The sequence below is a fragment of the Epinephelus fuscoguttatus genome, linkage group LG19 (assembly GCF_011397635.1).
Source record: "Epinephelus fuscoguttatus linkage group LG19, E.fuscoguttatus.final_Chr_v1".
Lineage (NCBI taxonomy): Eukaryota > Metazoa > Chordata > Actinopteri > Perciformes > Serranidae > Epinephelus > Epinephelus fuscoguttatus.
In genome coordinates, this window is record NC_064770.1 from 13,228,642 (window position 1) to 13,255,803 (window position 27,162).

The 27,162-nt window shown below is 40.3% G+C and overlaps 1 protein-coding gene across 1 annotated transcript in view; it reads left to right on the forward strand.

Moving 5' to 3' along the window:
• Positions 1 to 27,162, forward strand: part of LOC125879827 (speckle type BTB/POZ protein) — a 109,398-nt gene that overhangs the window by 76,539 nt on the left and 5,697 nt on the right. Inside the window, exons 7-9 of the mRNA XM_049561925.1 lie at positions 11,199 to 11,376; positions 19,644 to 19,699; positions 26,125 to 26,247. Coding sequence (XP_049417882.1) covers positions 11,199 to 11,376; positions 19,644 to 19,699; positions 26,125 to 26,247 — 357 coding nt within the window. The remainder of the gene's footprint in view (positions 1 to 11,198; positions 11,377 to 19,643; positions 19,700 to 26,124; positions 26,248 to 27,162) is intronic.

The window sequence follows — 27,162 nt, forward strand, 5'->3', positions numbered from 1 at the left end:
CCTTTTGCAGCTGCCAGAGGGCGGCTAACTCTGAATCCTGTATCAGAGTCTCCTGACTGAAATATCCTGTCATTGCTCTGAGTGTTTCTGATTTTCGTGAGCAATAACATCCAAAAGTGGGTGGAGAGGATGAATAAGAAAGGCAGAGGGAGAAAGAGAGCTGCAGAGTGGGTCTGTGACATGGAGCCTGTTTACTCTGCCTGGTGGGAGAGTGGAGGGCGAGCCATGCATTATAAAAAGCTGATGATGAGCTTTGTGCTCGCAGGGTTCAGAGGACAAGTTAAAGGATCACAGATCAATTAAGCCGTTGTAGATATATGTATGTTGAGTGTGCATTAATGTAATTTTAATGAAAATAGTGGAGTTACTGGTCACTTTATCTTTTGTCTGATTCATCAGGTAAAGACCCACCTTGTTAAAAAATTATTTTACTGCTGGGGAGATGGTCTTTTCATAGAACTAGGCTGTCTATTAGGGGTGGGAGATATAACCACTATGTGCGATATATTATATTATATATAAGATATAAATTTAGGCAACACTGTTTATATCGATACAGGGTCAAGTTGCCTTACATGACGAATACCAGTGTTCATCTCTCCTCTGTTCACACGCTACACAAAGCTCCGCTCCACTCACTCGCTCATAAGTTCTTCAGCAGCACTTTTCAGAGCTGAAGCCTGACGTGCCCCTCCCCAGAAAGGTAACTACACGTCATGGCAACACAGACCTCCTGTAAGTGGAAACAAAGTTTTTACCTACTTAAATTTCACAGTTAGGACAATAAAGCCTCCACAAAATAGCATTTTAAGTCTTGTGTGTGATTTTTCTTAGCTTCATATATGTAGAGGAAATCTCCGCTATTAGCTAGGCTAATTTAGAAAATGTAAAATGCCATAGGCTTGTGCTAATAACGTTAGCATGTCATATTTGTTTGGAAAACATGTATATCACAGTTTTGTTGTCTAACCCTGTCAGTTGTAATGGAATCCAATTTTGTAGCATTACCTTTGTGAAATGTTGTTGTCCCTGGCTTCATATGAGTAGAGGAAAGTCTGTTAGCTTAATTTATACAATGTAAAATGCCATAGGCTTGTGCTAATAACGTTAGCATGTTGTATTTGTGGGGAAAATGTGTCCAGCAAAAGACAAGTGCTTTATCTGTGAATGCTGTGAGTTAAAATTAAGCCGATTAGTGTACTTGTGTAAAGTTTAGTTGATTCGAAACATACCTCAAACACACATTAAACATGATGTGTGTTTGAGGTAAACTTTCCAGCACTTCACAGAAACCCTGCCGTCAACTAGTGTTTTGGAGGTGTAACTGTTGTGCAGCTGCGTATTTTCACAGGGGAGTCAGCCTGTAAATACCGAGATAGGAATTTTTGTCCATATCACCCAGCTCTACTGTCTATGCAATAGAAAGCAAATAATTTTGACATTGATGTTACGTGACCAGAGGAATTTAGAGGGTTGATGCAATTGCTTTTGCTCAAGAAGGAGAAAATCTTCAACAGCCAGAATGCACTGCACTGGAGCAATAAACGTTGCACAGGTCGGGATGTAATGCGAGCTTGTTCGTTTTGACACAGGAAACAATATGCCATCAAAATGATAATAAACAATCTTGGATTACGTTCGATTGTTTCCTACATGGCTGTCTGGGCACAAACTTTCTCATTTTGCAGTTGAACAGTGTACTAAAATATGTTTCTGAAAACATTCAAGGTAAGAAATAGGCAACACAGTAAGAGAAATTTGGTTCATATTTTATCAGCACTGCTTAGTTTTACCATTTGATCTTTTTTCAGCCTCCATTTTAACTAAACAGGAAACAGTATGGTGTTCACAAATTCTTATATTACAGCCAAACAGTGCACTAAAATATATTTCAGAAGACAATTTAGGTGAGAAATAAACAATACAGTGACATAATCTTGGTTTATATTTGAATAGCACTGCTTAGTTTTACAGTTTGATCTGAGTTTACCACAGTTAATTTACGCATACTACAACATTGTTATGATACAAAGCTGGTTGAAAACCAGCAAAGTATCCCTTTAAGTCTGTCTTATTCAGTTTGTGATAAAATATGTGAAGTGCAGTATTTTCCTCAAACATTTGATTCAGGTTGAGTTGCAATCAAAATTCCATTAAAAACATGATGAAGTCCATGATGAAGCCATGATAGAGTACATTACTGCACACCCTCTGCTGTTCCTTCTCTGTAAAAGGAAATTATATTACTTTGTTGCGTTTTGTTCCTCCCAAGCAGCAACATCATACAGACTAATAAGGCGTTTGATTTGAAAACACAGTCAGGTTTAATACAATTAATTCAGTGAAACATTTTTCATGTGCTATCAATGCTCAGAGTGTACAATCTTTACCTAGCGGAATGGGAGCGCTGCAGTTGCATTGATTTACACAGCCGGAAATAAAAACTGAAAGTTAAGTGTGGAGTAAAATAGTCTAGTGATAACCTGTCAACAACAAAGTATAACTCACATCACATTAGCCCCGATACCGAGACAGCCAAAACTAAATGAGAGACAAGTAGTAATTTCACCAAAACATTGTGAGCCACAGGAGATAATGAATAGCAGAGAGTGAATTTCAAAATAAAATATTGACAGTGAGCCGCAGCAGGTGCACGATGGAATTAAATATGTTGAGCTAATCTTGGTATCAGTTTTTATTATTGAAACATGGGGTGCAATTACACTGGGCTGTTATCACTCTAATTATAAACAATTAAAATACAGCTACCATTCTGGCAATAGCTGTTTGCCAACCTGGCAGCCATTACTGAAACTTACTGTCGGACCCTGCCTCTGCCAGCAGAACTGGGCAGGGTTTTCTCCCCTCATTCTGTCAGTTTGTGTTTATTTGGTAGAAAGAATGTCTCAAAAAATGTTTTAAATTAAACACAAGTATGTGAAAAGATGGGTCATCTGTCACAAAAACACATATAACTCCTGTATAGATTCTGGCAAGATCATTACACATTGTGCTTGCCTGTCAGCAGCTCTCCATTATTCCCCCACTATGACAGGTGCTTGTTTCCATGTTAGTTGTAACTAACGCATATAATAAGGATGGGGATATGATTGCAACCTTAGCATGCTTTAAAGTTGCTTAAATTCGAACACCATTTGTTGACAGTCATGAAAATGTGCAGTAGGGGCGTTTGAAACAGTCTGACATGTGGGGCTGGCATATCATGACAGCTGCATACAGCTAGTATGAGACACACTCAAGCTGAGTGCTGTTTAGTTACCCATGAAGTCAGCAGTGATATGAATCAGAGTATAAGGGAACCTGCCCAAAATCAGGTCAGTAAAACTATGAATGTGCAAATTCAAATAAAGTTCATGCAATTTATCTCATGCTAATGTCACAGCATGAGAGAAATTAGTCCCCAAAAAGAAAAGCACTTACATGCAGATATCCTTTTTAGAATTTTACAGCTGCACCAAGTGTTGTATGTCATATGAGGGTGTGTGAAGTTTGATGAGGTATGAACGAGTCCACGTGTCCATTTGTGTGATCTCTGCCCATGTTTACATGTTTCAGAATGCATGTGACTGAATAGATTAAAGTGAGACTTGGGAGGTAAAAGAACAAGTGTTCCATAACTTAATGAATTTCATTTGATTTGGCTTTTTTTTTTCTTTTTCAAACTATTTCACGCGTGGCAAAACACTGTAAATCCATAAACAAACACATAAACAGGCAGAAAAAGATTGATGCATTATGAATAAATCATCTGGCTACCGAAACTCAATATTAACTCTGCGTTGCCTGGAGGGTTGAGAGGGAGCTTACGACAGATCCATCTTGATGTCTGAGGAGCTAACTGGGAGGCGAGCGCTTTAGTAAGTACTTATCCTGGGAACTTAATTACCAAAACAAATGATGATTGTGGTGATATAGCAGCTATGATTCTTCATTACTGTTATTCTTTACCTAAGGTTGTAAACAGAGTGTGTTTCTCTCATCATCATCATCATCATAATTATCACCACTGGGGAATGAATAAAAGTCAGTCGGGTGGTCAGTCCCATATTTTGCTAAGATATTTTCCACACTGCCGGCTGGATTACAGTGACATTTTTCAAGGATTTTTATAGCCCCTACTGGATGATTCTGAATGACCTTGATGAGCCCAAAACTTTAGCCTGGCGTCAACATCAGGTCAGAACTCGCTCTTGATTTACACTTGTATGCATTAACTAGTACCTTAAAGCAATGACTGAATTTTGATGAAATTTGCTGCAGATATGTCCTCACAGGAAAAGCTCTTGTGTTTTTCGTGATCCTTTTTACATTCCTGCACTGTCAAGCCAAAATTTCACTGGGACAAGAATTACCATATTATCTAATGACAAGATTGATTATGAAATTTACATTGCACATCCAGTGACATAATGTTAAAACATATGGTTCATATGACGTCTTACATTCAGTGCTCCTGCTGGTGACATGACGTGAAGTGACGCAACGTGACGTGACGTGACATGACGGGGTGTGACAGGACGCGTCGTGACGGGACGGGATGTGACATACATACTTAAAAATAACTTAACATTGACTTTCGGTTTCACACAGGACATAAAACCCAGTTTCCTGGGTCAAAGTCCTGTGTTAGTTTGACCTGTCCATCAGCCCTGTCCACTTCCCTACTAGGGCTACACCTAACAGTTATTTTCATTATCGATTAATGGGCCCATTTTTTGGCCCCTCTATTATATGAGTAATCTTTTTTTCAATAAAATGTCAGAAAATAGTGAAACATGCCTTTTGTCATCTCCCAGAGCCCATGGTGAGGTTTTCAAATCATATGTTTTTTTCAGACTAACCATCTGAAATCTGAGGCTATTCAGTTTATTATAATGTATGACAAAGAAGAGCATTAAATTCACCCATCTAAGGAGCATGAAAACCAGAATCAATTATTTGATTGTCAGAATAATGGCTAATTAATTTTCCCTTCACTTGACTAATTAATTAATCAACTAATTGTTGCAGCTGTATTCTATACAAGTAGTATACGAGTTTGGCTTAGCGCATTGCTTTTCTTTGGTATAAGCATGAACAGTAAATGAGAACAGCCTGAGTGTTGAACAACCAGGTGGACAAACTGCTACTTGATAATAATGACAGGGCAACAGGGCATGAACAAAATAAGTTGATACTTTTAGGATGTATTTTTACTTTTTAGCCATGCTAGTGACATGCCTCTATGGAGGGCCATGTCTGTCAGTCCACCACTTTGGTCCAGACTGAAAACTCTCAACACCTGTCAAATTGTCATTGACATTAAACTTTGTACAAATATTCGTGGCCCTCTGAGGATGAATCCTACTTACTTTGGTGATCCCCTGACTTTTCCTCCAGAGCCACCAGCAGGTTGACATTTTTTTAAGTGAAATGTTTGACAGCTTGTGGGTAAATTCCTATGAAATTCAGTACAGACATTTTGTGGCTTCATGATCAAATACCTGTTAAACTAATGACATTCCCATCAGCCTCAGCTGTGCTCTATGTTGAGCGCCAATTAGCAAATCTTAGCATGCTATCATGCTAAATTAAGATATAGAACATTTGAAACATACTTGGCCTGATCCTACAGCCTCACAGAGCTGCTAGCATGGCTGTAGATGCTTGTAGGAACTTGTTGTATTATCTAAAATACAAATTGTGATATAGGCCGTTCATATAAATTCATATCATAAGCTAACATTCTATTCTGTTAATACAAATGCAGCCAAACCAGCTACATCCCTGTCCAGTCCTCCAGGATGAGGGGGAGTGTTTGAAGGAGGAAGAGGAGGAGGTTGACAATGACTGAAGATGACAGCTTATGGCGTGAAGACTTTCAGGGCAGCCAGTGTGTCTAAATAACCAGGTGCTGCGATTTAGTTTCTGCCTGGTTAAACAGTGGAATAATTGGTCAAGTTAGCCAGTAATTAGACCGGCTCTGCCACGCTGCGTCTGAGAGCCCAGCGACGGCTCCGCCATGCTAATTGGGCTATTTATACCGAAACGCATTGACCAGGCTCGCTGGCTTCCCTTCCAATTCGCTTTTCAGCACTTGTTTATTTTTTCAGTGTGTACTCAGGACACAGCACTGGGCTCGCTGCCCTCCTCCTCCTCTCCTAAAGCCATTTTTCATTCCAACTTGAGCTGACTGAACTTCTGTCCTCGGCCCTCTGTCTCTTTGTCCGTCTGTCTGCCTCTCTCCTCTGTTTTTTGTTGTTTTTCTCCCTTTCCTTTCCTACACACAGCAGCTCCCTTTCTAGCAAGCCTTCTGTATTGCTAATCAGTGTTTTATGAATGCCATAGTCTGTGAGCGGGACTGTCTCTTCCTCATGTGAATGTATGCGTGTGCATGTGAATTCCTATGTGAGTGTGAGGAGATGGATGCATGTCAGTCAGTCAGACCTGCATCCCCCTGGAGTGTGATTAATAGAGCCAGCTGTGGAAACCAGACTGTCTCACACACGCACGCGCACACACACACACACACACACACACACACACACACACACACACACCGTGAATGCTCTTCCCTTCAGAAAAGTCACATTTTCTTCTCACTGTGTCCCTGTCATTTCTCTGCCAGGAATGAGCTGCTGCTTATGAGAGGCCATCTCCAACTGTAGATCCCACCAATAGCTCACACACACACACACACATCCCCACCTCCCTTTACGTGTGATGGCCTCTCTATTCTCTTCTTGGTATCTCTGCATCTGTATTCTCCCTGCCTTTTATTATCCCTATATCTCCTCCTCTCTCTTCTCCTTTTTCTCACTCTCTTCTTCTGTTTTATTATCTTTCCTGCTGTCTCTCTTTTTCTCTGTCTTTCTGTCCCCTTCAGGCTAACTCTCAAACCTCCATCAGGAGCAAACAAGGCTCCTTGACATTCAATTTCCTGCTTGCCACGCACTTGTCTATTGTATGTGCTTCTCCTCCTTTTCTAGGACTCTTTTTGTATGAGTTGAATAGGTGGATGGATGTGCTTTTGGACGAATAGGCGGGCAGATGGACGGCTGGGGATGGATGGGGAGGGATGTTTTTTTTGTGGGGTTTTGGGTGTCAGCCTCCCTGAAGCTTTAACAGCAAGGTCACTTTGTGGGGATTTTCGGCCTTTTTCATGAAAACAGTATACTGAGTGTATTCAGGAGCTGTCAGCAATGAAAACAGAGAACCGAGATTATCCTTAGGTTTTTTTTCCCTCCTTATCTCTGATCAGATAGTGATAATTGTGCAGAATTTAAAAACAAACAAACAATGAAACAGTGTAATATATCAACATCTTGAGATTTAATTTTGTATTAAACTGTCCCCTGTATGACACAATGGTATTTGAGGCAAACTTAAAAAAAAAAACACTTTAAATTGATTGGGGACATTATATAAACACACAAGTATATATTAAAGAATACTATTCATAATGTGACAGCTTTGCATTGACACTATCATAATTACATACTAGATGTTTTGTGTTGTTATAATGTTAATAATATTAATGTCGTTACATTATCAGGAAAGAAAATACAGCAGAAATAAAGCACATTATCCAGCAATATTTTACTGGAGGCTTATTACACTTTTGACAGACTGACATTTTGACAGATTTTTAATCATTTAACAGTTATAATTAATGTTCCTGTACAGTCGTGGCTACAGTCATATGCTCCTTAACAAGCCTACTTAATCAGCCACATTAGAGTAGTACTGGTTACACTGATTTGAAACATTTTAAAGCTACAGTTCCTAACTTTTATAAAAAAAACAACAACTTTTTGCCATGTTTGCTTCAACTATCACTGTATACATATGGAAGTACGTGTACATGAGACAGATGATCATTTTCCTCTGCCTCTTCAAATTGCTTTTTGAACTAAAACAAGCAATCAGAGCTGTAGAGTCTCTAAAGCATCTGTCAGTCATGTCAATTGCTGCTTGTGAACTGCGGTCAAACTATAGGGAGCACTGATCAAATATGAATCAAAATTCTGTTTTGCATTGCCAATTTCTTGCCTCAGATGTTTTCAGAAACATATTTAAGTGTACTGTAGCTGTAAAATGGGAAAGTTGGTTTGATTAATGGGTGGTGCTTCGTTTGACTGTGTCCAGCATGACAGCTGGGTTACAAACTTCCTCATTTTACAGCAAATGCCATAAAAAGGACTAGCATGAGGAGGAGGGACATGACACACTATCTATCCCATATGATACTGTGTATATCTGTGTGTATGTAGTGACAGTTTAAGCAAATATGACAAAGTTATTTTCAAAAAAAAGTTAGCAACTATAGCGTTAATGATCACCTTAACGCTCCTCAATGAAGAAATGCAGGATGATTTAAAAGTACCATTGGATTGTTTTATGGCTGTCAAATATTTCAAGTTTATCTCACATTACGAAAAGTTACTTTCTTCAATCAGTTTGATATGTCAAATATATGGGTGTAACGATCCATCGATCTGGAACGATATATCAATTAAATGATTAATGATCCACTGTCATTGATGCAAAGTGTAAACATTGATCTATATCGTCATCTTTAGGATACGCTTTTGTTGGCGTCAAAAAGCAGCAGGCAGATGACAAACAGCCAACAGAAAGATGATGAGGATAATTATATTTAGTCTGGAATAAATGAGAAGTGTGGAAATATTTTGGATTTCGGGGAAAATGAACGTCAACAGACAGAGCACATGGCGTTTGCAAACAATGATGTTACAAGATAAAACGCATCTCATTCTGTTAACTCCTGACTACAGCAACATTAGCTGCTCTGTTTTAACAATGTTTGGCTGAAAAAACGTGCATGCAGGTTAAAATTCAACCATATTGTTGTGTTAGGAGATACAGTGACTTAAACCAACAGTGAGTGACAAAAATAATAATGTTACATCTAATTTGTTAAGCCATGAGTAGAGGAAAAAAGTTTTTTTTTTTGTTTTTTTTTAAAAAAAGGCTAATTTATGCAATGTAAACGTGCTTAAGCTAATAATGGGTGACTAGCAAAAAAAAAATGTTTTGTCTCTGAACCTTGACAGTTAATACTGAGCTCAATTTGATTCTCTTGTGAAACGATGTAGTTGTTAATCCATGTTTTATAGCTGCTATAGCTGGGAGGAGTTTGCCTTCAGGGCTTTAAGCCAGATAGCCCTGAAGTTTTAGGAAACATGATGGTTTGGGTGAAGATGAAAAGATTTGTTCCAGAAAGGGCTTTTTGTCAGGAAGCCCTGAAGGGTAACTTATCCAATGTGCTGTTTTATGTCTGTTAGTGTAGTCACTGTAATGTAAACTTTACTGTACTTAAGTGGTTACAGTAATCTACATTATTTATGTATTGTTTTTATCTTTTATGGCCAAAAGCATAAAAGAAAGGGGTGGCAGCTTCTTTTGTCAGTGACTGTGTTGAATGGGCTGATAATAATGTTTCATATCGATCGCAGACCCCTAAATCGCATCCAATCGAAATCATATCATGGCAGAATTTGTAATATCGTCAAATATCATATCGTTGTCAGAAGACTCAATAAAATATTGTATCGTGATGAAACTGGTGATTTACACTCCTAGTCAAATACTTATTTAATAACTTACTGCCCTTTATTCCTACTGGTCTGTGGCGCAGCAGCAAAGATTCTCCATTCCTTGTCTTTTTAGGGTAAACTTTTGAGAAGTACCCAGGGAGAATTATTAGACATGATTTCCAGTTTTATATTTTTTTCATTTGTAAAACATCATCCGCATTGATTCAGTGCTTTCACTGTACTGCAAACACGAGTTTGGCTTGAATTTGAACACTGTAAATTGATATTTCTAAACCTGATCAGTTTTACATTAATATCCATACCTTATTTATAAAGACAGAAATGACAAGGTAAAAGTGTCAACTGAGCAGTGTACACCAGACTGATTTATATTGTGATTATGTAATGATACTTGCCTGTATTAATATAGAAAATATAATAGAAATATAGTGTAGTAAAACAGCATCAGATATTAACATACTATAGTATAATATAGCTCTGTATAACACAGCATGGGATATAAGATGAAGTATAAAGTGAAATGTAGTACAGTATAGTATAGTATAGTATGAATAAATGTTGAATAACATTTAGCAAAATATAGCATTTAATATATAGTGCTTACTTGTCTTCTCCTCTAATGTTGCTCAGAACACAGTTGTGCAAATTTTACAATATTTACAATGAACCGGAGTCTTTCCAACTCAGACAGTTATTGTTTGAATAAGAGTTTAATGTCCATTCAAGAAATAGAGGCACTCCAACAGACCATCTTCTACATTGTTACTACATAAATATCTTCAGGAACCTTTAGTACAACCCTGCACATTTCAGTGTACTATCAATGCTAACCATGGAGGACCACTCTAGAATTTCTTTCACCAGAAATTACTGTAATGCTTTTACCTGTAACTAACTTACCACATAATTAAATAATTAACTAACTGTTTTCCAAGCAGGGCCGTGGGTAACTCACTAGTATTTGATTAGATGGCACAGCAAGCAGGTGAAAAACTGCAAGTCAGTCAACCCAGGCTGTCGGAAATTACTTAGTAATTAGTGTGGGTGTGTGAGAATGTGTGTGTCTGTTTCTGCTCATGAGCCTTCACGTGTGTGTGTGTGTGTGTGTGTGTGTGTGTGTGTGTGTGTGTGTTTGCGGTGAGTCCTGTTGAGAGATAAATGAGTCTGGTTGACATTGTCTGGAACAGGTGGTGAAGTCAGCAGGGAAGACATACAGACAACCCTTATGCACACACACACACATCACACACACATACGCTCACACACACACATACAATTTGACTTCAATGCCGATTTTCTGGCTTGTTTGAAAGCGTGGCCGATCAGATTGGATGAAGAGGGAAGAATACGTTGTCTTTGAATAGCCTGCATATTGAGTGTGTGATGTATTGATTACAGAGGCAGAGAACCCACGTTAATCATTCACAGCATGTTTTATTACCTGATTTATTTTCTTTTCATGAGCAATGCATGCTATTTATTTGCCTCTTTGTAAACCAGTGAGTGGGTTAAAGGAGCAGCTCACTCTAAAATTAAAACTTTGTGTATGTTACATGTGTGTGTGCAGACCAGGTAAAGAAGCAAATTGAATTTTACATTTACTTGTGTATTTTTTAGGTGAGTGTGGTGCAGGACTCTGTGAACATATCAGGCCAGAACACAATGAACATGGTTAAGGTTCCTGACTGCAGGCTGGCTGAGGAGCTTGGGAATCTGTGGGAAAACTCGAGATTCACTGACTGCTCCCTGTGTGTCGCCGGGCAGAAATTCCAGGCGCACAAAGCCATCCTGGCAGGTGAGAATATCCTCAATTCATTGCATCTGGAAAAAAGTGATGGATAAAAACCTATAGTTTGCACTCAGGTGGTAAAAACTTTGTGGAGTCAGGCAGAGGTGTTCGACTTCCGATTTTATGATGTCTATGAGAAGAGAATACCAATGATCAAGTTCAGCAGATGATGTATATAGGAGAACATTAAAGATTTTCATCATTCAAGTCTGAATTCTTGAAGATGGAGCTGCACACAGACTACCACACAGACAATTATGTCATAAACATACATGAATACTGGCGTTTATATGCATTTTATACATCAGAGTTAGACTGGTATATTGTAATATGTTAGGCTAAACATAAACCTTTAATATAGCAGCAAACAACTATTTGCGATGTAAAGTTATACATACTCCATTTATATTGGAGTAGTGGTGTCCTGATCAGAGAATGAAGTATGGCTACATCTGTGTGTGTTGTAACTCAAGCTTCTCTGTCTGATGTTGAGGTAGCCAGTCCAGCCCTGCATACGTGTTAGTGCATGTGAGTCCCTGTGTGTGTATCCCACTGGCAACAGTTACTGCTGCTAATGTCAACCGCACCCACTTTGGGGGAACTGAAACATAATGCCCACCCTCAGGTTCCCCCTTAGTTAACACTGTTGGCTCTGTAAGCACTGTTTTTTGTTGTTGTTAGCACTGTTCGCACTGTAAGCTGCTAGCTGCTAGCTGCTGGCTCGGCTATCTCCATTTTGAGAGCCATGTACACAATCCCAGCTGAGACGCTGAATCAAAGTGCTGTTGTGAATGAGTTACTGATATATATCAGGCAGCACGGTGGAGTAGTGGTAAGCACTGTCACCTCACAGCAAGAAGGTTTCTGGTTCAATCCTGCGAGGGAGTCCTTCTGTATGGAGTTTGCATGTTCTCCCCATGTCAGCATGGGTTTTTTCCAGGCACTCCGGCTTCCTCCTACAATCCAAAGACATGCAGGTTATCTGGTGACTCTAAATTGCCCGTAGGTGTGAATGTGAGTGTGAATGGTTGTCTGTCTGTGTGTGTCAGCCCTACGGTAGTCTGATGACTTGTCCAGGGTGTACCCTGCCTCTCACCCAATGTCAGCTGGGATAGGCTCCAGCCCCCCCTCAACCCTCAAGAGGATAAGCGGTTACGAAAATGGATGGATGGTACATATCAATTCTGAGTTTTTGAAATGGTTTCAACACACATATTTTTGCAGTATCGATACTGTACCGTATACCGTATATTTTTAACTTTATTAATCCCCAAGGGGAAACTGGTTTGCCACCGTAGACAAAGACGTACACAATATGTCAACAAAGACAAAGACACAATATTCACAATACGTCATTTACACAATAGATAACACCAGGCAGAGTCATTGATGGGAAATATGCCAACAATAACAGCGTCAGTAATTGCAACATACACTTAATAAATACTGTAGCTAGTAAAACAAAGGCATTGCATCAGTATTCTTCATTAAAACTTCCTAACTGCTGCAGGAACAAATCATGTCCTGAACCTTTCAGTGAAGCATTTTGGCACCAGGAGTCAGATGCTCCTGCCACAGTATTGGTGCCACAGTACGAGCTGCGTTTTCTCACGCTCTCTTATTATTGTGTTTTAATGTTTACTGCAGTCATTCTGTTGTCCTCTGCTGCTAATAAGGAAAAGAGAAGCCGTCATGTTATAGCCTTGTTCAATTTATCTCTTTGTGAAAATGTAAATTTAATGCCCTCAATGTCAGTTTTTCCCACTTGTATAGAAAATGGTGTTGAATATCAATATTTTTCAAGGTATTGTAGGGAAGTCAGAAATTCCAGTATCTAGTATCACTAAGTAATTGATATTCTCTGGATGTCAGGTACAGCTCATTGAACTGTAGTCATTTTCATTGTTTATTATTATGTCATTCTTTTTTAGATGATTGATCAAACCTTTTGTTTATAAAATGTCAGAAAACAGTACAAACTGCCAACTCATAATTTCCAAAAAAGTCTTTAGATTGCTGGTTTTGTGCCAAACCTAATTGTATAAAACTATTAAGAGCAGCAAATTCTCAAATTTGAGAAGCTAGAACCAGCAAATGTTAAGACTTAAGGTAATAAATGATCAAAATTGGTGTTTGTGGATTGATTAATAGTTTTAAGATTAGATACCTTCCAAACTAATATATGTGGTGAAGTTAATGTTTGTCATTACCCAGGGTTTCACTTCAGAGTTTTGGATTCAGTCTAAATGCTGCTTCAGATGCTTCTCCACTGTGACATGAATTAAATTCCGGGGGAAATACTTCATCAAATTTTTAATTTCAATGAATAATTTTTGTTTGCCACAGGGGTGGTTACATTTGAATACATTGAATATCCATACAAACTATACAAGGCTCCAAAGCTTACAGGCACTTCTAGCACCTGTCTGCCTTCATAGAGTCCTCACACAGACCACACCCTGTTATGTTCACGCTCACACAAACACACATGGCGTGCGGTGAACCACTTGTTGGCACTTTAATGACAGACAGCGTCAGATAGTGAAAGGTTTGGGGAAACTGGTGAACTGTGTGTCTCTGTGGAGAGAAGGAGAGGCTGTTCATTATTGGATTTGTTGAAATGTGTGTGTGAGGAGCCATTTTAATTATGTGCTGCTGTGGTTTGGGGTCTTCCCCTCTCTCTCTCTCTCTCTCTCTCTCTCTCTCTCTCTCTCTCTCTCTTCTCCTCTCCCTCTCTCTTTCTCTGCTCTACTTGGTCCAGATGACGTCCCTCCTCCTCGTTATTCCCCCTCTCGGCCGTTCCCGTGACAACTCTCCCGGCCGTTAATCGCCGTGGAGACGGACAGAGAGGGATCAAACGAAGGAGGGAGAGCAACTCAAATTGGCTCCACATAGGCCATGTGATCTTTAAACCACCACTCTGGTCCTCTCTCTGTGTCTCTTACCTTCTCTTTCTTTTCTGTTTCTACATCCTTCTTACCTTTTCTCAATATTCCCTCTTTCACTTTCATGTTTGTCCTTTTCATGCTCTCTCTTGCCTCTTTCTCTCCTCACTGTTGCCCTCCTCCTTTCATCGTTCCTCTCTTCTGCCTCTCTTGCTCTCTTTTTTCTGTGTTCACATCCCTTCATTGTTTGTCTTCCTTTCAGTCTCCTTTATCTTTTTCTCTCCTCTCAAATCTCGCTCAGTTCCTTTTACTCCCCGTTTCTGTCTATTCTCCTCTCCCCCTGACTTCCCCTCTCCTCTCCTGTCGTTCACTTTCTGACTCTCTCTCTTTTTCTCTCTCTCTGTCTCTCTCTCGCCCGCCCCTTCTCTTTGTTGCTGCAGTATGAGCTCACCAGTATTGAGCTGCACCAGACAGACTTAGTGTAGGTTTGTCCCCATAGTCCTACCTGCTCATGCACTGCTAAGTTTCAGTGGTCCAGAATGCAGTTGTTAATACATGACCTTTCTAAGTTGCTGACTTAGGGGACAAAAAGATTGGCAGCAACATGTTCCTGTCTCTGACATAGAGTCTGACTCTTGCAAAATATAATTGTAGGCAACTGCAAAGAACCAAAAATCCGCTGCATGTTGAGTTGTCTTGAACTTAGCACTTCTAGATATCATATAACCTGGATGACTGAGACAAAGAAAGTCCCTTTTTAGTTCTAAAGTCATGTAGATTTATTTCCAAGTGCAGCAGCATTTCAACGGCTGTTATTGTTTTCACTTTGTGAGTTTGTGTGTGTGTGTCATCATGTCAAATGTGGTCCTGATGGCACCTATTGTAGCGGGAACTACCACAGAAGCCGTTCTGAGTATTTTGCCAGGTGTTTTTATGTCTGTCCGTACACAGATATTGTCACTGCTGTAGATTGCAGCTGTGCAAGATGCAGCCACAAACCTTGACGTGTGTAGTTGATATCACAATAGAGGCCAAGTTTGAAGACTGTCGAGCAAAGGGACTGGAAGTAGGAGGGTAGGAAGTAGGGAAGGGGCCATTGCACCCCCCACTTGATGCCCCCGGCCCATGTTCTTTTTATGTCACAGATCGCTGTGTTGTGATCCCATCGCAGGATGGTTTGTTGCATTTTTCAAAGGCAAAATTTTGGAGAAGTTTGTTTTTTCATCAACTGTCTTAAACCTTAAGTTGTTTGGCCAGCTTTCCTCGCCTCTTGTGTAAACAAAACAAATTAGCTCTGAAGAAATAGCAGAGAAGTATATGAAAGTGTTTTTTTTTTTACTTCTGTTTCACTGATGCCTGAAACAACCATGAGAGTCAAATAGTTAGTTATAATATAGATGTGACTTTTAAGCTTCTTCAACTTTAATCTTCCCACTGCTTCATTAGCCTGCTCCCCATGACCCTGACTGGAAAAAAAAAGATTTTGAAGCAAGCTCTGTCACATCTATGATTGGATTTTTAAGATTAAAAAAGAGAATTAGGATTTTTCCTACCCAGAAATACCTTGACAATGTAATAGATTTACCTGAAAACATAAATGAAAAAAGCTTGTTTTGTTTCTTAAAATTAAAGGAAGAGTCCACCCCGAAATCAAAAGTACATATTTCATCTTACCTGTACCTAGTAGGGGTGGGGACAAATCAATACAGCATAGTATCTCAATATTTTGCGTGCTGATACAGGGACACCAAGGGCCAATCCCAATTCTCTTCCCTTAACCTTGCCCCTTGGTTTCAAGTGCACTTGCCAGATAGATTTTTTGCATGCTTATTTGAGAAAATAGTACTTACAATTGTGTGATGGCTTTCTCATGTAGGCTGCCATCTTCCTGGAAAACTCGCCTGGCTGCATAGTTTCGCAATGCAGCCTGGGAAATTCAATATTCTTCTCAGTTGAGATGGGTTCGTAAGTGTGCATCGCACAGTCCTTCAAATTAAGTGGGGATTTTCAGGGCTGAAAAGCACTTCCCTAAAGTTTGGGACACCCTAGCCCTTCGTGGGAACACGCAAAAACAAGGGCTAGGGCCAATTTTGAGGAAGTGTGAGTATTAATCTTTTATTATATACATTTTTCATTTTTGCAAATACACATTTTAATACAACTTTTGGTACAAGAATAATATAATCAATTGCTTTTTTGGTCCACGAGATGATGCTGAGGTCAGCAGAGATCTCAGTCAGTGGCATTGGGCAGGAAGTTCATCAAAACAAAGATGGTGGCACCAGAGAAAGAAATCAGAAATACGCTGTCTGCATTTAAATTAAACATCTGGATTTATTTTGGATTTAACACGGAAAGAAAGAAGGACTTAGATATGGCACATGCAGTTTGTAAGCAGTGTCATATGAGAATAAAATACTCTGGGAATACTACAGATATAAAGGCTCACTTCAGACTCCACCATCCAGAAATAGCGTTAGCTGCTGACAGTCACGCAAACCCTTAAACCTCTGAGCTGAAAAATCAACCAACACTGGACACACTTAGCTTGACATAACTACCATCCAGCTCTGAGAGAAGATAACACAGCCCATCACCTACGTCACGTGCAACGATCTGCGTCCATACAGCGTTGTTGAATACAAAGGCCTTTGATACATGTTAAAAACACTGTAACCCTGATATGTGACTTTGTCCCACCATTTTTTCACCGACACAGCCATACCCAAGCTCTCCAGAAAAACGCAGCATAAAGTTAAGGAATCTTTTGAGTACAGCAGGAAGGGTGGCATTAACTTGTGACGCCTGGACTTCAGAGTCCGTGGATTCATTTGTATCTAATACAGCACATTATCTCACAGAAGACTGGCGACTGCTATCTGACTTTCGCCAAACTAGAGCAGTACACAAAAGTCACACCAGAGCAAACATTGCAGACCTTCTACAAAATGCAGCTCAAGAATGGGGAATTGCCGACAAAACCCTTGACGTTGTAAGAGACAACGCTTCTATCATGGGTGTTGTCATTCCGTTAGCGAGATACCTGCATGGGAAGTGTTTTGTTCACACACTTAATCTGGCCTCACAGAGGGCGTTAAATCAGCCAACAGTTCAGCTTGTCAGGTGTACGCAGCATTTCTGACAGGTTTTATGATGGTGTTGGTTAGTCTCGCTGCTTTGCATCACATTTTGCTGCAATAAAAATGATTCAAGTCAGATGAACAGACTGAAAACTTTATCTTGTGAGGTAGAGCTGATGTTGACAAAGTTTTCCTTTGGGGAAATAATTGCAATATATTTTGTCGTAAATACTCAGCATATCGTGACACATTTAATATTACAAAAACATTGTATCGTGACTGAAGTGTCATGATAATATGGTATTGTGGGTCTTCTGGTGATTCCCACCCCTAGTACCTACATGAAACTGCTCTCAGCAAGGACTGTGATTATCTTCAGCATCACAAGCTGAGTGCCATCTAGTTTCATTATATCCAAGAGAAGCCAGACATCCCTACGGCCGATGTCTCCAAAACTCAGCAACTCACACCAAAACAACCTGGACTGATAAAGAACATGACAGGCAAGAGTAAAAATATGTATTTTTGATTTTAGGGGTGAACTGTCCCTTTAAGGTTGTGTGATTACCAGGAGGTTTTGTTTCTCAGTTTTGAAAGCTGAATGCTGTCTGATGTTTGTTGAGCTGATGATTTGAGTTGCTACTGAAGCAGCAGGTGCTGACCTTATAACTACCAGGTCCCATTGTGAACTTATTCATTACATGTTTTACTGATATCATCAGTATCATACTTATTTGTGGCTTGTGCAGAGTTGATGGATGGCACCAGGTTTCCAAATGAGTAATTAAATGGGTAGCTAGCTCAGAGGTTGATAACTCATTATTAAGTGGTTAAATTAATTAGCATATCACTGACTTTGACACACACTCAATAATGTGTTGAAACATTTGTTAAATTTTAATGACTAGTTAATTAAGCATTCATTAGTGAACAGTAATGTAAAGAGTTACCCAGTGAGCACATAATCAAACAAAGTGAACCATATAAGAAGAGGACGACTCCAGTTGATATGTCACTGTTAGTAAAAGGCATAGAGGCTAAAGGTCTGTCCTTAATAGACACTTTTCTCTCTCTGCTGTTAAACAATAAAACAATAATTGAGTTCAGACGCCGACTCTGTCTGCGAGGTTCAGCCTGTGCCGAAACTAACCCATGTCACGGCTGTGATGGTAAGAGAGAGAAAATACAGTGTCGTCGCCTTGAGCAGAACTGCAGAGACAAGATGTGGTGATTATTTTAAGCATGCAGAATTATCATACAGTAGTGATTTCGAGTAACAGAAGTGGGACTGATTTATGTAATTTGAAGTGCTGTGGTTGGATCAGACTGTTAGCGCTGCCAGTCTGTGCTGAAGATTAAACATAACCCCCTCCAGCTGGGGTCGTGTCTGGAGTAGTAAGAGACAAAACACACTGTTCAGTGAGTTATTGGTCACCTCACCTGTTTAGTGATGAACACACAAACACCAAAATCATCCATGTGTCCTTTTCTGTATAAATAGCTCATGTACTATGAGGTCACAAGGTTCTGTTATTTAACTGTTTTTAAAAAGTGTGGCAAAATCTGATTTAAGAAAAAAAGATAGAAAGAAAAAGATAAGTATATTATGAAATCTGGTTGAAAACTGGATTATGAAAATAGCATTTTCATTGCAAACAGTCTGTTTAACTATTTTCTTTTACTTTGAGGGACTTAATCAGCAGCTCTTTTGCATTTTGTCTCCACTTTAATGGAAGTATATTCTGAACTGTCCTTGCCACGAGAGGATTTGTAGACTGTGCTGAACAGTGTCCTCTTACAGCAAGAGACGGAGCAAATTTTGGATTTGACATAAAAGCTGGGAAAAAACAACTTAAAACATCTCTACTCCTTTTAAAAACTTTATGTATTTTTTATTATTTAAATAAGCCTTAGCCAGTCCTCTATGCTAGCATGGTAGAATAGTCTGTGCTGAGTGGCAGCAGGCGACCATGTTATCAAAACAGGAAGACAGACCTTAATTAAAGCATATTGTATCAAACAAGCTTCACTGAAGTCAGTCTATCAGTATTAGAATGTGGCTAAACACACCTGAGAGGTCGTCATGAGTCTGTCAGCAGGATGGAGCTGCAGTCGACTTTTTCCACATGATGCTTCTACTGCTGTCACTGCTGCCAATCATCCACCTCGCTCTCTTCTGGCCCTGTGGCAGGCTGTTAACGGATATCAGAGACCTCAACATGCATCAACATTACACACAATAACAAACCTTCCTCTCTCTCTCTCTCTCTCTCTCTCTGTCTGTCTTGTGTTTCTCTGTCTGTCTCAGCTCGCTCGCCGGTGTTCAGTGCCATGTTTGAGCACGAGATGGAAGAGAGTAAGAAGGTGAGTCGAGCACTTGACTCTCTTGTTCCTGCTCCCTCGGTGGCGAGCCGAATGTCTAAATTCTAATCTTTCTCTCCGTTGCGTCAGGAAGTGTTCACCTCTCAAAACATCCAAGTGTGTCTGCACATGTTCCTTCATGTCTTCTCAACTGCATCTCTATTATCTGGTGCCTTTAAAGCCAACATGTGAAGAATTTTTATGTGACTGGAGAACCTTTGAAATGATTCTGGAGGCCTGTGATTTTGGTTGTAGACAAAATGAGACAATAGCAGTGAAACAACAGTCTGTTGCTCTCAGCATAATCATCCTAGTATTTCGAGGATGGAATTGTGGCAGGAGGAGGGTGTTGGTGGTCTGCCATGGTTTTTTTCTTTGGACCAAAGTTGGACATTTTCAGAGCTTCCAACTACTGCATATTTGAGGCTGATACAAATATCAATAATTAAGAGTTGAAAATCTGAACAAATCAAACAAGATAATGCACAATATTTGTTTTTGAATGTTAGTACATAATATAAATATGTCTGACATGTATCACTTAAATGTAGTTATTCAACAGTTGTGACCACGATATACGCAGCTGCACATTTTACACTGAAAATAAAATTGTCAGTGCTCTCTGGTGCACATACTGTGTTGGGCACCATTGTTTCTATGTTACATTTAATATATTTTGTTACATCACTATCCACCACTCATCATTATTGCAGAGTCTTGTTACGCACGTGATTTTGCCATGTAGGACATGCGCCTGGATCAACATCCCACATCGCATTCCAGGATCAACATTGCAATCAACCAATCACAGCCCTTTGACATCATCAGTGTGCTGCTCTTGTGCTTCTTTCAAAATTGCTTTGTGCTTCTTCACAGCTAAGGTAATTTTCTAAATTGAAGTTAGTACAATCAAACAAAATCCTCAGTCACATTGAACAAAATACTTTTAAGCTGCTGCAGGGTTAGCAAGTCAGCTTGCTAACTAGGTTGGCTATGCTAATGAGAAAACTTGCTGATAGACTGGAATATAAGCAAGTCAGCTTGCTAACTAGGTTGGCTATGCTAATGAGAAAACTTGCTGATAGACTGGAATATAAGCAAGTCAACTTGCTAACTAGGTTGGCTATCCTAACAAGTAAGCTTGCTGATAGACCAGAATATTAGCGCGTTAACTTGCTAACTAGGTAGGCTATGCTAATGAGCAAATTTGCTGATAAACTAGAATATTAGCAAGTTAGCTTGCTTACTAGGTATGCTATGCTAACAAGTAAGATTGCTGATAGACTAGAATATTAGCAAGTTAACTTGCTAACTAGGTATGCTATGCTAACAAGTAAGATTGCTGATAGACTAGAATATTAGCAAGTTAACTTGCTAACTAGGTATGCTATGCTAACAAGTAAGCTTGCAAATAGGCTAAAATATTGTTCATTGACATAAAGACCTCTAGTTTCGCAGACCGGCAAGGTGGAGGCGCAGTGCACCTGCGCTTCACCAACTGGGTGTGGCCAGGCAGATTTTGCAAGTTTGGCTCACCGTGCGCACTGGCGCAGCTACTCCTCTTTCCTACCTCCATCCCTCCTACCTGTGCAAGTCGGAAAGAGGGAGGAGAGAAGGCGTGGAGTGGGTTTTACACACATCACACCAATCAAGCAAGCCCCTCTCCTCGCCCTTAAATGTGCCGCGCGAAGGCGTGATGAGAGTTTACTCAATTCGCCATGGCAGAAGAGAGCAGCAGCGTCAGACGGCCAAACTTCTCCCATGAGGAACCTGATGTTTTGGTCCGGGAGGTCCAAGCTCGCAGTGTCCGAATATACGGAACTGCGAGCAGACCTCCCCGGGCTGATGATGCAAAGGAAGCCTGAGAGGAGGTCACCACAATTGTAAGTCAATTTTGCATTTCTCTCGTGTGTGCCCTCTTTCTCTCTCGCAGTCTCACTCTGTTTCTTTTCTTTTGGCTTTTCTAAGATGACAGATGCTGAATATATACTCCCTATCTGATGCTGTGGCTGTTTGTGGTTGGCTGAGAGGGATGTGAACTCACTAGTTTGCAGCTGTGTTAATCAAATCAGGTTGGGTGACGGGACAGTCGATATAGAGTAGGGCTGTCAATGAATATTCTAAATTCGAATTTAAATTTGAATTTGAAAAAAAAATGGACCTTTGAATGTGAAAATTGATATTCGAATGTGGAGGGGAAAAAAAATACTGCAGCTGTCCTCTTTGCGAGTGGGCATTGGCATCAGATGCGCATTTCTCCACGCTGGTCAACAAGCGGTTCTGCTCCCAGCTGTTGTCTCTGTCACCCGGCCTGACACATTTGCTCGCTGCTCGCGCAGAAAATAGTCCAGACGCCGAAACAATCGCTGCAGAGCGCAAGCCGGTCACGGTCCGGCGCTTCGAGGCTATTCGCAGCGCTTCTGCGGGCGGTGTGGCCACGGGTCAGAGAGGAGGGACGAGCGAGAGGTCCACGGTCGTTTATAACGTAATGTTATAGATAATTGTTTTATGTGTTTTAATGTGTAGGTATGTAAATGTTTTCAAAGACGTTTATGTTGAAATAAAAATACCTACAAGTAGTTATGTTTCCTTGTATTAATACATATACAAGTATGTTTCCTTGTATTAGTTTGCCCTCTTGTGGATGTAATGTGAAAAAAAAAAATTCGAATGGTTCAAACCTATGAGTTATTTTTAGAAGGAATATTCAAACGTCATTTTTGAGCAATTTTGACAGCCCTAATATAGAGATACATTCATGTGCTTATGGCAGATAGTTGCATTGAATAGTGTTTTTTTGGGTATTTATTGCATCGTTAATGTGCCTGACATTGTGGAAATCTGCCTGTGAGGTTTTGGTGACGTGTGCGCACTGTCCGCCGGTCAGCCAAACTTCCGCTTACACCGGATGCGCTCCGCCTGCGCTGACAGTAGACCTGGTTTCAGCTGGCGAGCTTTTAGCGCACCTTCAGTGAAGCCTTTTGGCACGAAACTGTCACTGCGCCAAGCTGGATCTGTCGACACCTCCCCCTGCTGCGCCGCCACACCCATCTCAGCGCACCTTGGTCTGCCAAACTACCAAACTGAGCGCGCCGTGGTTTGCGCTGCACGAAACTAGCTCTGCGCAGGGTTCGTAACCCTGCGCCACGCCGGGAAGCTAGAGGCCAAAGAGTAAAGATAATGTTATTTTGCAGTTGCAAAGACCTGGACACATTTTCTGTCCTTTTTAATAGCCTAGTAAAAACTTTTTTTTTTTTTTTTTTTTTTCAAGATTGCTATGTTGATCCTGGATAATTTGTTTGTTGATTCAGGGCCATCATTGCTATGTTTATGCCGATTTAAACAAATAATCCAGAATCAGTGTGATGATGATGATGATGATGGTCCCGGATAAGCCTCAAGGGCAAAACACACCGGCGGCGTCATTGATGCGAGTCAAGTGCCGCCCCCAACACACACAAAAAGCGTCGCGCTGCAGGACATCCCGGATTTCTATTGCACACTCCATTATCTTTATAATGACGTGATTTTGGGTCGTATATTTCCGGATATTTCTTTACCTCAACAATCAATCTCTCCTCATCCATTGCTACTTTTAACCAATGATGCTCAAATTAACAGCTGATAACAATGACAGTAAAACAAACGATAGATGGTGCCAAAGTTATTCTTCTCTGCTGTTCAACAGAGCTGCTACTACGGGAGCTGGGAAGTACAAAATAGCGCTTTTTCAAGGGCGGCGACGCTGGAAAAATAGGACAATAGCGTGAAGTGCCGTGGTGCAGCACGTCGACGCGCGTCAAGCCGCTGCCGGTGCGGGTTTGTAAATAGAAAATAATGGGGGCGGCTGTTTTGACGCGCGTCGTACGGCGCCAGTGTGTTTTGGCTTTAACCAAATCTATGCAGGATCAACATGAAATAAATAAGGTAAAATGTGGTAATTGCAGGAATTTGCAACTGAAAAATGATATCATCCTTACTCTTTGTTACTGAACAATATTCTAGCCCATTGGCAAGCTTACTTGTTAGCATAGCCTACCTACTAAGCAAGCTCACTAAGCAGCTACTACCTATTAGGCAGCACATTGATGATGTCAGATGGCTGTGACTGGTTGATTGCATTGTTGGTCCAGGAATGTGATGTGGGATGTTGATTCAGGGGGATGTTCTGTGTGGCACAATCCCATTGTGCACTGGGTCTCACTCAGCATTTAGAGCAATAGATTTTTGCTGTGGAGTCAAACTTTGGGGACGCATGTTTGTACCACTAATAGCAGGATTCCTTGACAGTGCTGACCTTTAAGAGATGGAGGATCCAAAATCTCGGAAGCTATCGTAGCTTATGAGCTGTGTTGCACCATCTGCTTTTCCAGGAGTTGTTTGCACTCAGTTATAAGTCATAAAAATTTAAGTTTACAAATGCGTCTTATAAAAACATACTTTTTATGTATTTCAAAAAGTATGTTTTTAAATAAGCAAATCATTTCAAAATGTACATGTAGGAATTTAAACTTAAGTAAAAGCCACCAAAATATTTTGTCTCCATGCAGCAGTCAATTTACACCGTTATGTCAAGCTAAGTTCAGAACTGTATGCAAACCATTTCATCCACTGTGTGTGCTTTACTTACAGTTGTTCACTGTTATTATCATGGTGTGTTCAGAGGCGAAACACCTTCATTAGAATACCTTGTTTCTGCCTACAGTAACGTGCTCATTTATAAATATGCTGATTTCAGGTTATTGAATTTCTTAACCTTGAAGTTCAGTATACTGCAGCATTAAAATATTTTCTTAACAACTTATATAAAGCTCTCTGAAACCTGTGTTTTTATAAAACCTCTGCAAGTTAATGGCCTGAGTCCAGCTGATATTGTGAGTGTGGTAAATAGAGGGTTATTTATTTTATTCTCTTATATTTTATATATTTTATCTTTAGATTTCATGTATTTGTACTAGAGTGTAAATGTAAGTCTTTCAGCACTGCATGCAATGTGTTCATCTTTTTTTTAATGTGCCCTCTGTGGTGTATGTGCTCATATGTGTGCATCTTTCCGTGTGTGTGTTGCCCTCGCGTGCCACAGTTGGTTGTGTTCATCTGGTAGGAGGTGGTGAGATTGAACCTTGGTGATTTAGCCGTCATGTCAGCGGAATATTGATGCCTGCACGGCTCGGATGGGGAAATTATAAAGCACAGAGCCAGGAAATGCATCTTAATTGCTGTTTAAGTGGGCGTCTTCATCAGAAAGAGGGAGAGCTGGTGGGCCACGTCCCCATACGATTCAGAGAAAACAGATAGATGGGTTAACACTCCTCTGCAGCACTCTATATAGGAGAGACAAATGAGCTCATAAAGAAACACTCTAATAGAGGACTGCTCTGTGAATAGAGGGCAGCTTCAGACACTGTAACTACAGGAGCGTCGTCTATTTATGAGACACTGTTGAAAGCTCGCCTTCGCAATACTAAAGGAAGCCCCGTTAGGTTTTCTCATGTGACTTCCAACATGGTGCTATTTTGCCGTTTTTATTTTGTTAACACTCCAACACACACTCTAATTAGTCAAGTTTTCATCTCCGATGTGTCAGACCTCCTCCTTATTACAGGCTGTGATGAGAAATGTTATTTTTTCAAGCAAGAGGCAAATTTAGAAACAATATGCAGATTTTGACATGCATTATGTAGCAAGTTGAGGATTCATGCTGCATGTGTATGCTCACATGCCTTTGTGTATGTATGTGTTTTATTGGTATTCCTCTTAAAGGGCGCTCCATGCTGTAAGCTCGACCTGGCTCCTTTCAGACTCTCCCACCATTATTTCTCGGTGTGTTTATGTTGCTGTTGAGTGGTTAGAGTTGACACAAATGCACTAAGCTGTTGGTACACCCAGCCTGACCCCGCTAAAACGCCGCTGGTCACCGCGGTGACGATAAAGCACTGTTATAATTGGTTTACTGCTTTGTTCTGCCTCTCAGTGCGGAGGGAAAGGTTCAGGTTACCGTCACTGTGCCAGCGAGTGATAAAGCCTACTTTGCTGGCTGCAGGCACTGTCAAGGAATGAACGCTCAGGATTAATTTTCAGGAATCAGCTGAAAAGAATAAAATAATGTACTAGAATGTAGTTTTGCTGAAACGTGTTCAGACTGTTCAGAAGGTTCTTCAAGTTTCTTTTTTTTTTTTTTTATTTCTTCTTATTTGCCACTTGGAGCTTGTTTTGTATCGCTGCATGGCTGTCCCTGTGTGTGTGCTAAACAAGGTGAGGGAGTTTAATTCAGGTAGGTTTTTGGATATTCACATAAAATAAAAAACACTCTGCCACTGCGCATGGGTTTTGAAGGATTGTCAAAGCATCTGTCTTTTTCTTCTCTTGCCTTTTATTCCCTTAAACCCTGTGTGTATTCTCCTCTCCTGTCCTCTCCTCCCGTTCAGAACCGTGTGGAGATAAATGACGTGGAGCCAGATGTCTTCAAAGAGATGATGTGCTTCATCTACACAGGCAAGGCCCCCAACCTGGACAAGATGGCTGATGACCTGCTGGCTGCCGCTGACAAGGTACAGAGTGTGTGTGTGTGTGTGTGTGTGTGTGTGTGTGTGTGTGTGTGTGTGTGTGTGTGAGTGTGGATGTGTGCACACCTGTTACTATGTACATTTATACAGAAGCTGGTATGCATAATAATAATCTCCAAAAATAACAACCAAATGCTCCTCAACCGCTGAACACAAACACACTTTTGTAAGGAAATATAATCCAGTGTACCTGTGGGAGATATACAGATGCACATACTTACAGTGAATCCTATTCCTCATTGTTTGCTCTGATTGTGCGGCCCCTGTATACTCAAGGTTTGCTGTCTATTTGTCCTTACTCATATTGTATTCCCCCACTCCTCTTTTTCTTCCAGTTTTGCTGTTTTTCATTTTTCTGAGAGCGTATTGCATTTTCTTTATTATTAATAGTATTGAGCTGCTCATTGCAGAACTTGATTTGTATTTTTCCATCTTTTAATGACTCACAACAGGCTCGTCCCTGCGTGTTTTAACTACAGCAGCCAATTATACACTATTAAGGAGGCCTGTTAGACCTATGATAGAGGTGTGTCTTAAGGGATGGCGATGTTGGTCCACCGCTGTAGTACAGACTAAAAATACCTCAGTAACTATGGGATGGATTGCCATGAAATTTTGTGCAGACATTAATGGTCCCAGAGTATTAGGCCTACTGACCTTTCTTCTAGCGCCACCAAGAGGTTAGCTTCTTTGCTTTTTGGTGAGATATCTCAACATCTACATGATGGATTGGCACATTTTATTACAGAAATTTGTGGTTCCCGGACGATGCAACCTAATGATTTTTTTTTTCTTTTTTTTTTTTGAGTGAAATGTTTGGATAAACTGTGTTACACACATTCATGCCCCCCACAGTATGAATGGTAACAACCCTGGTTATCCCTTAACTCTTTTATGCTA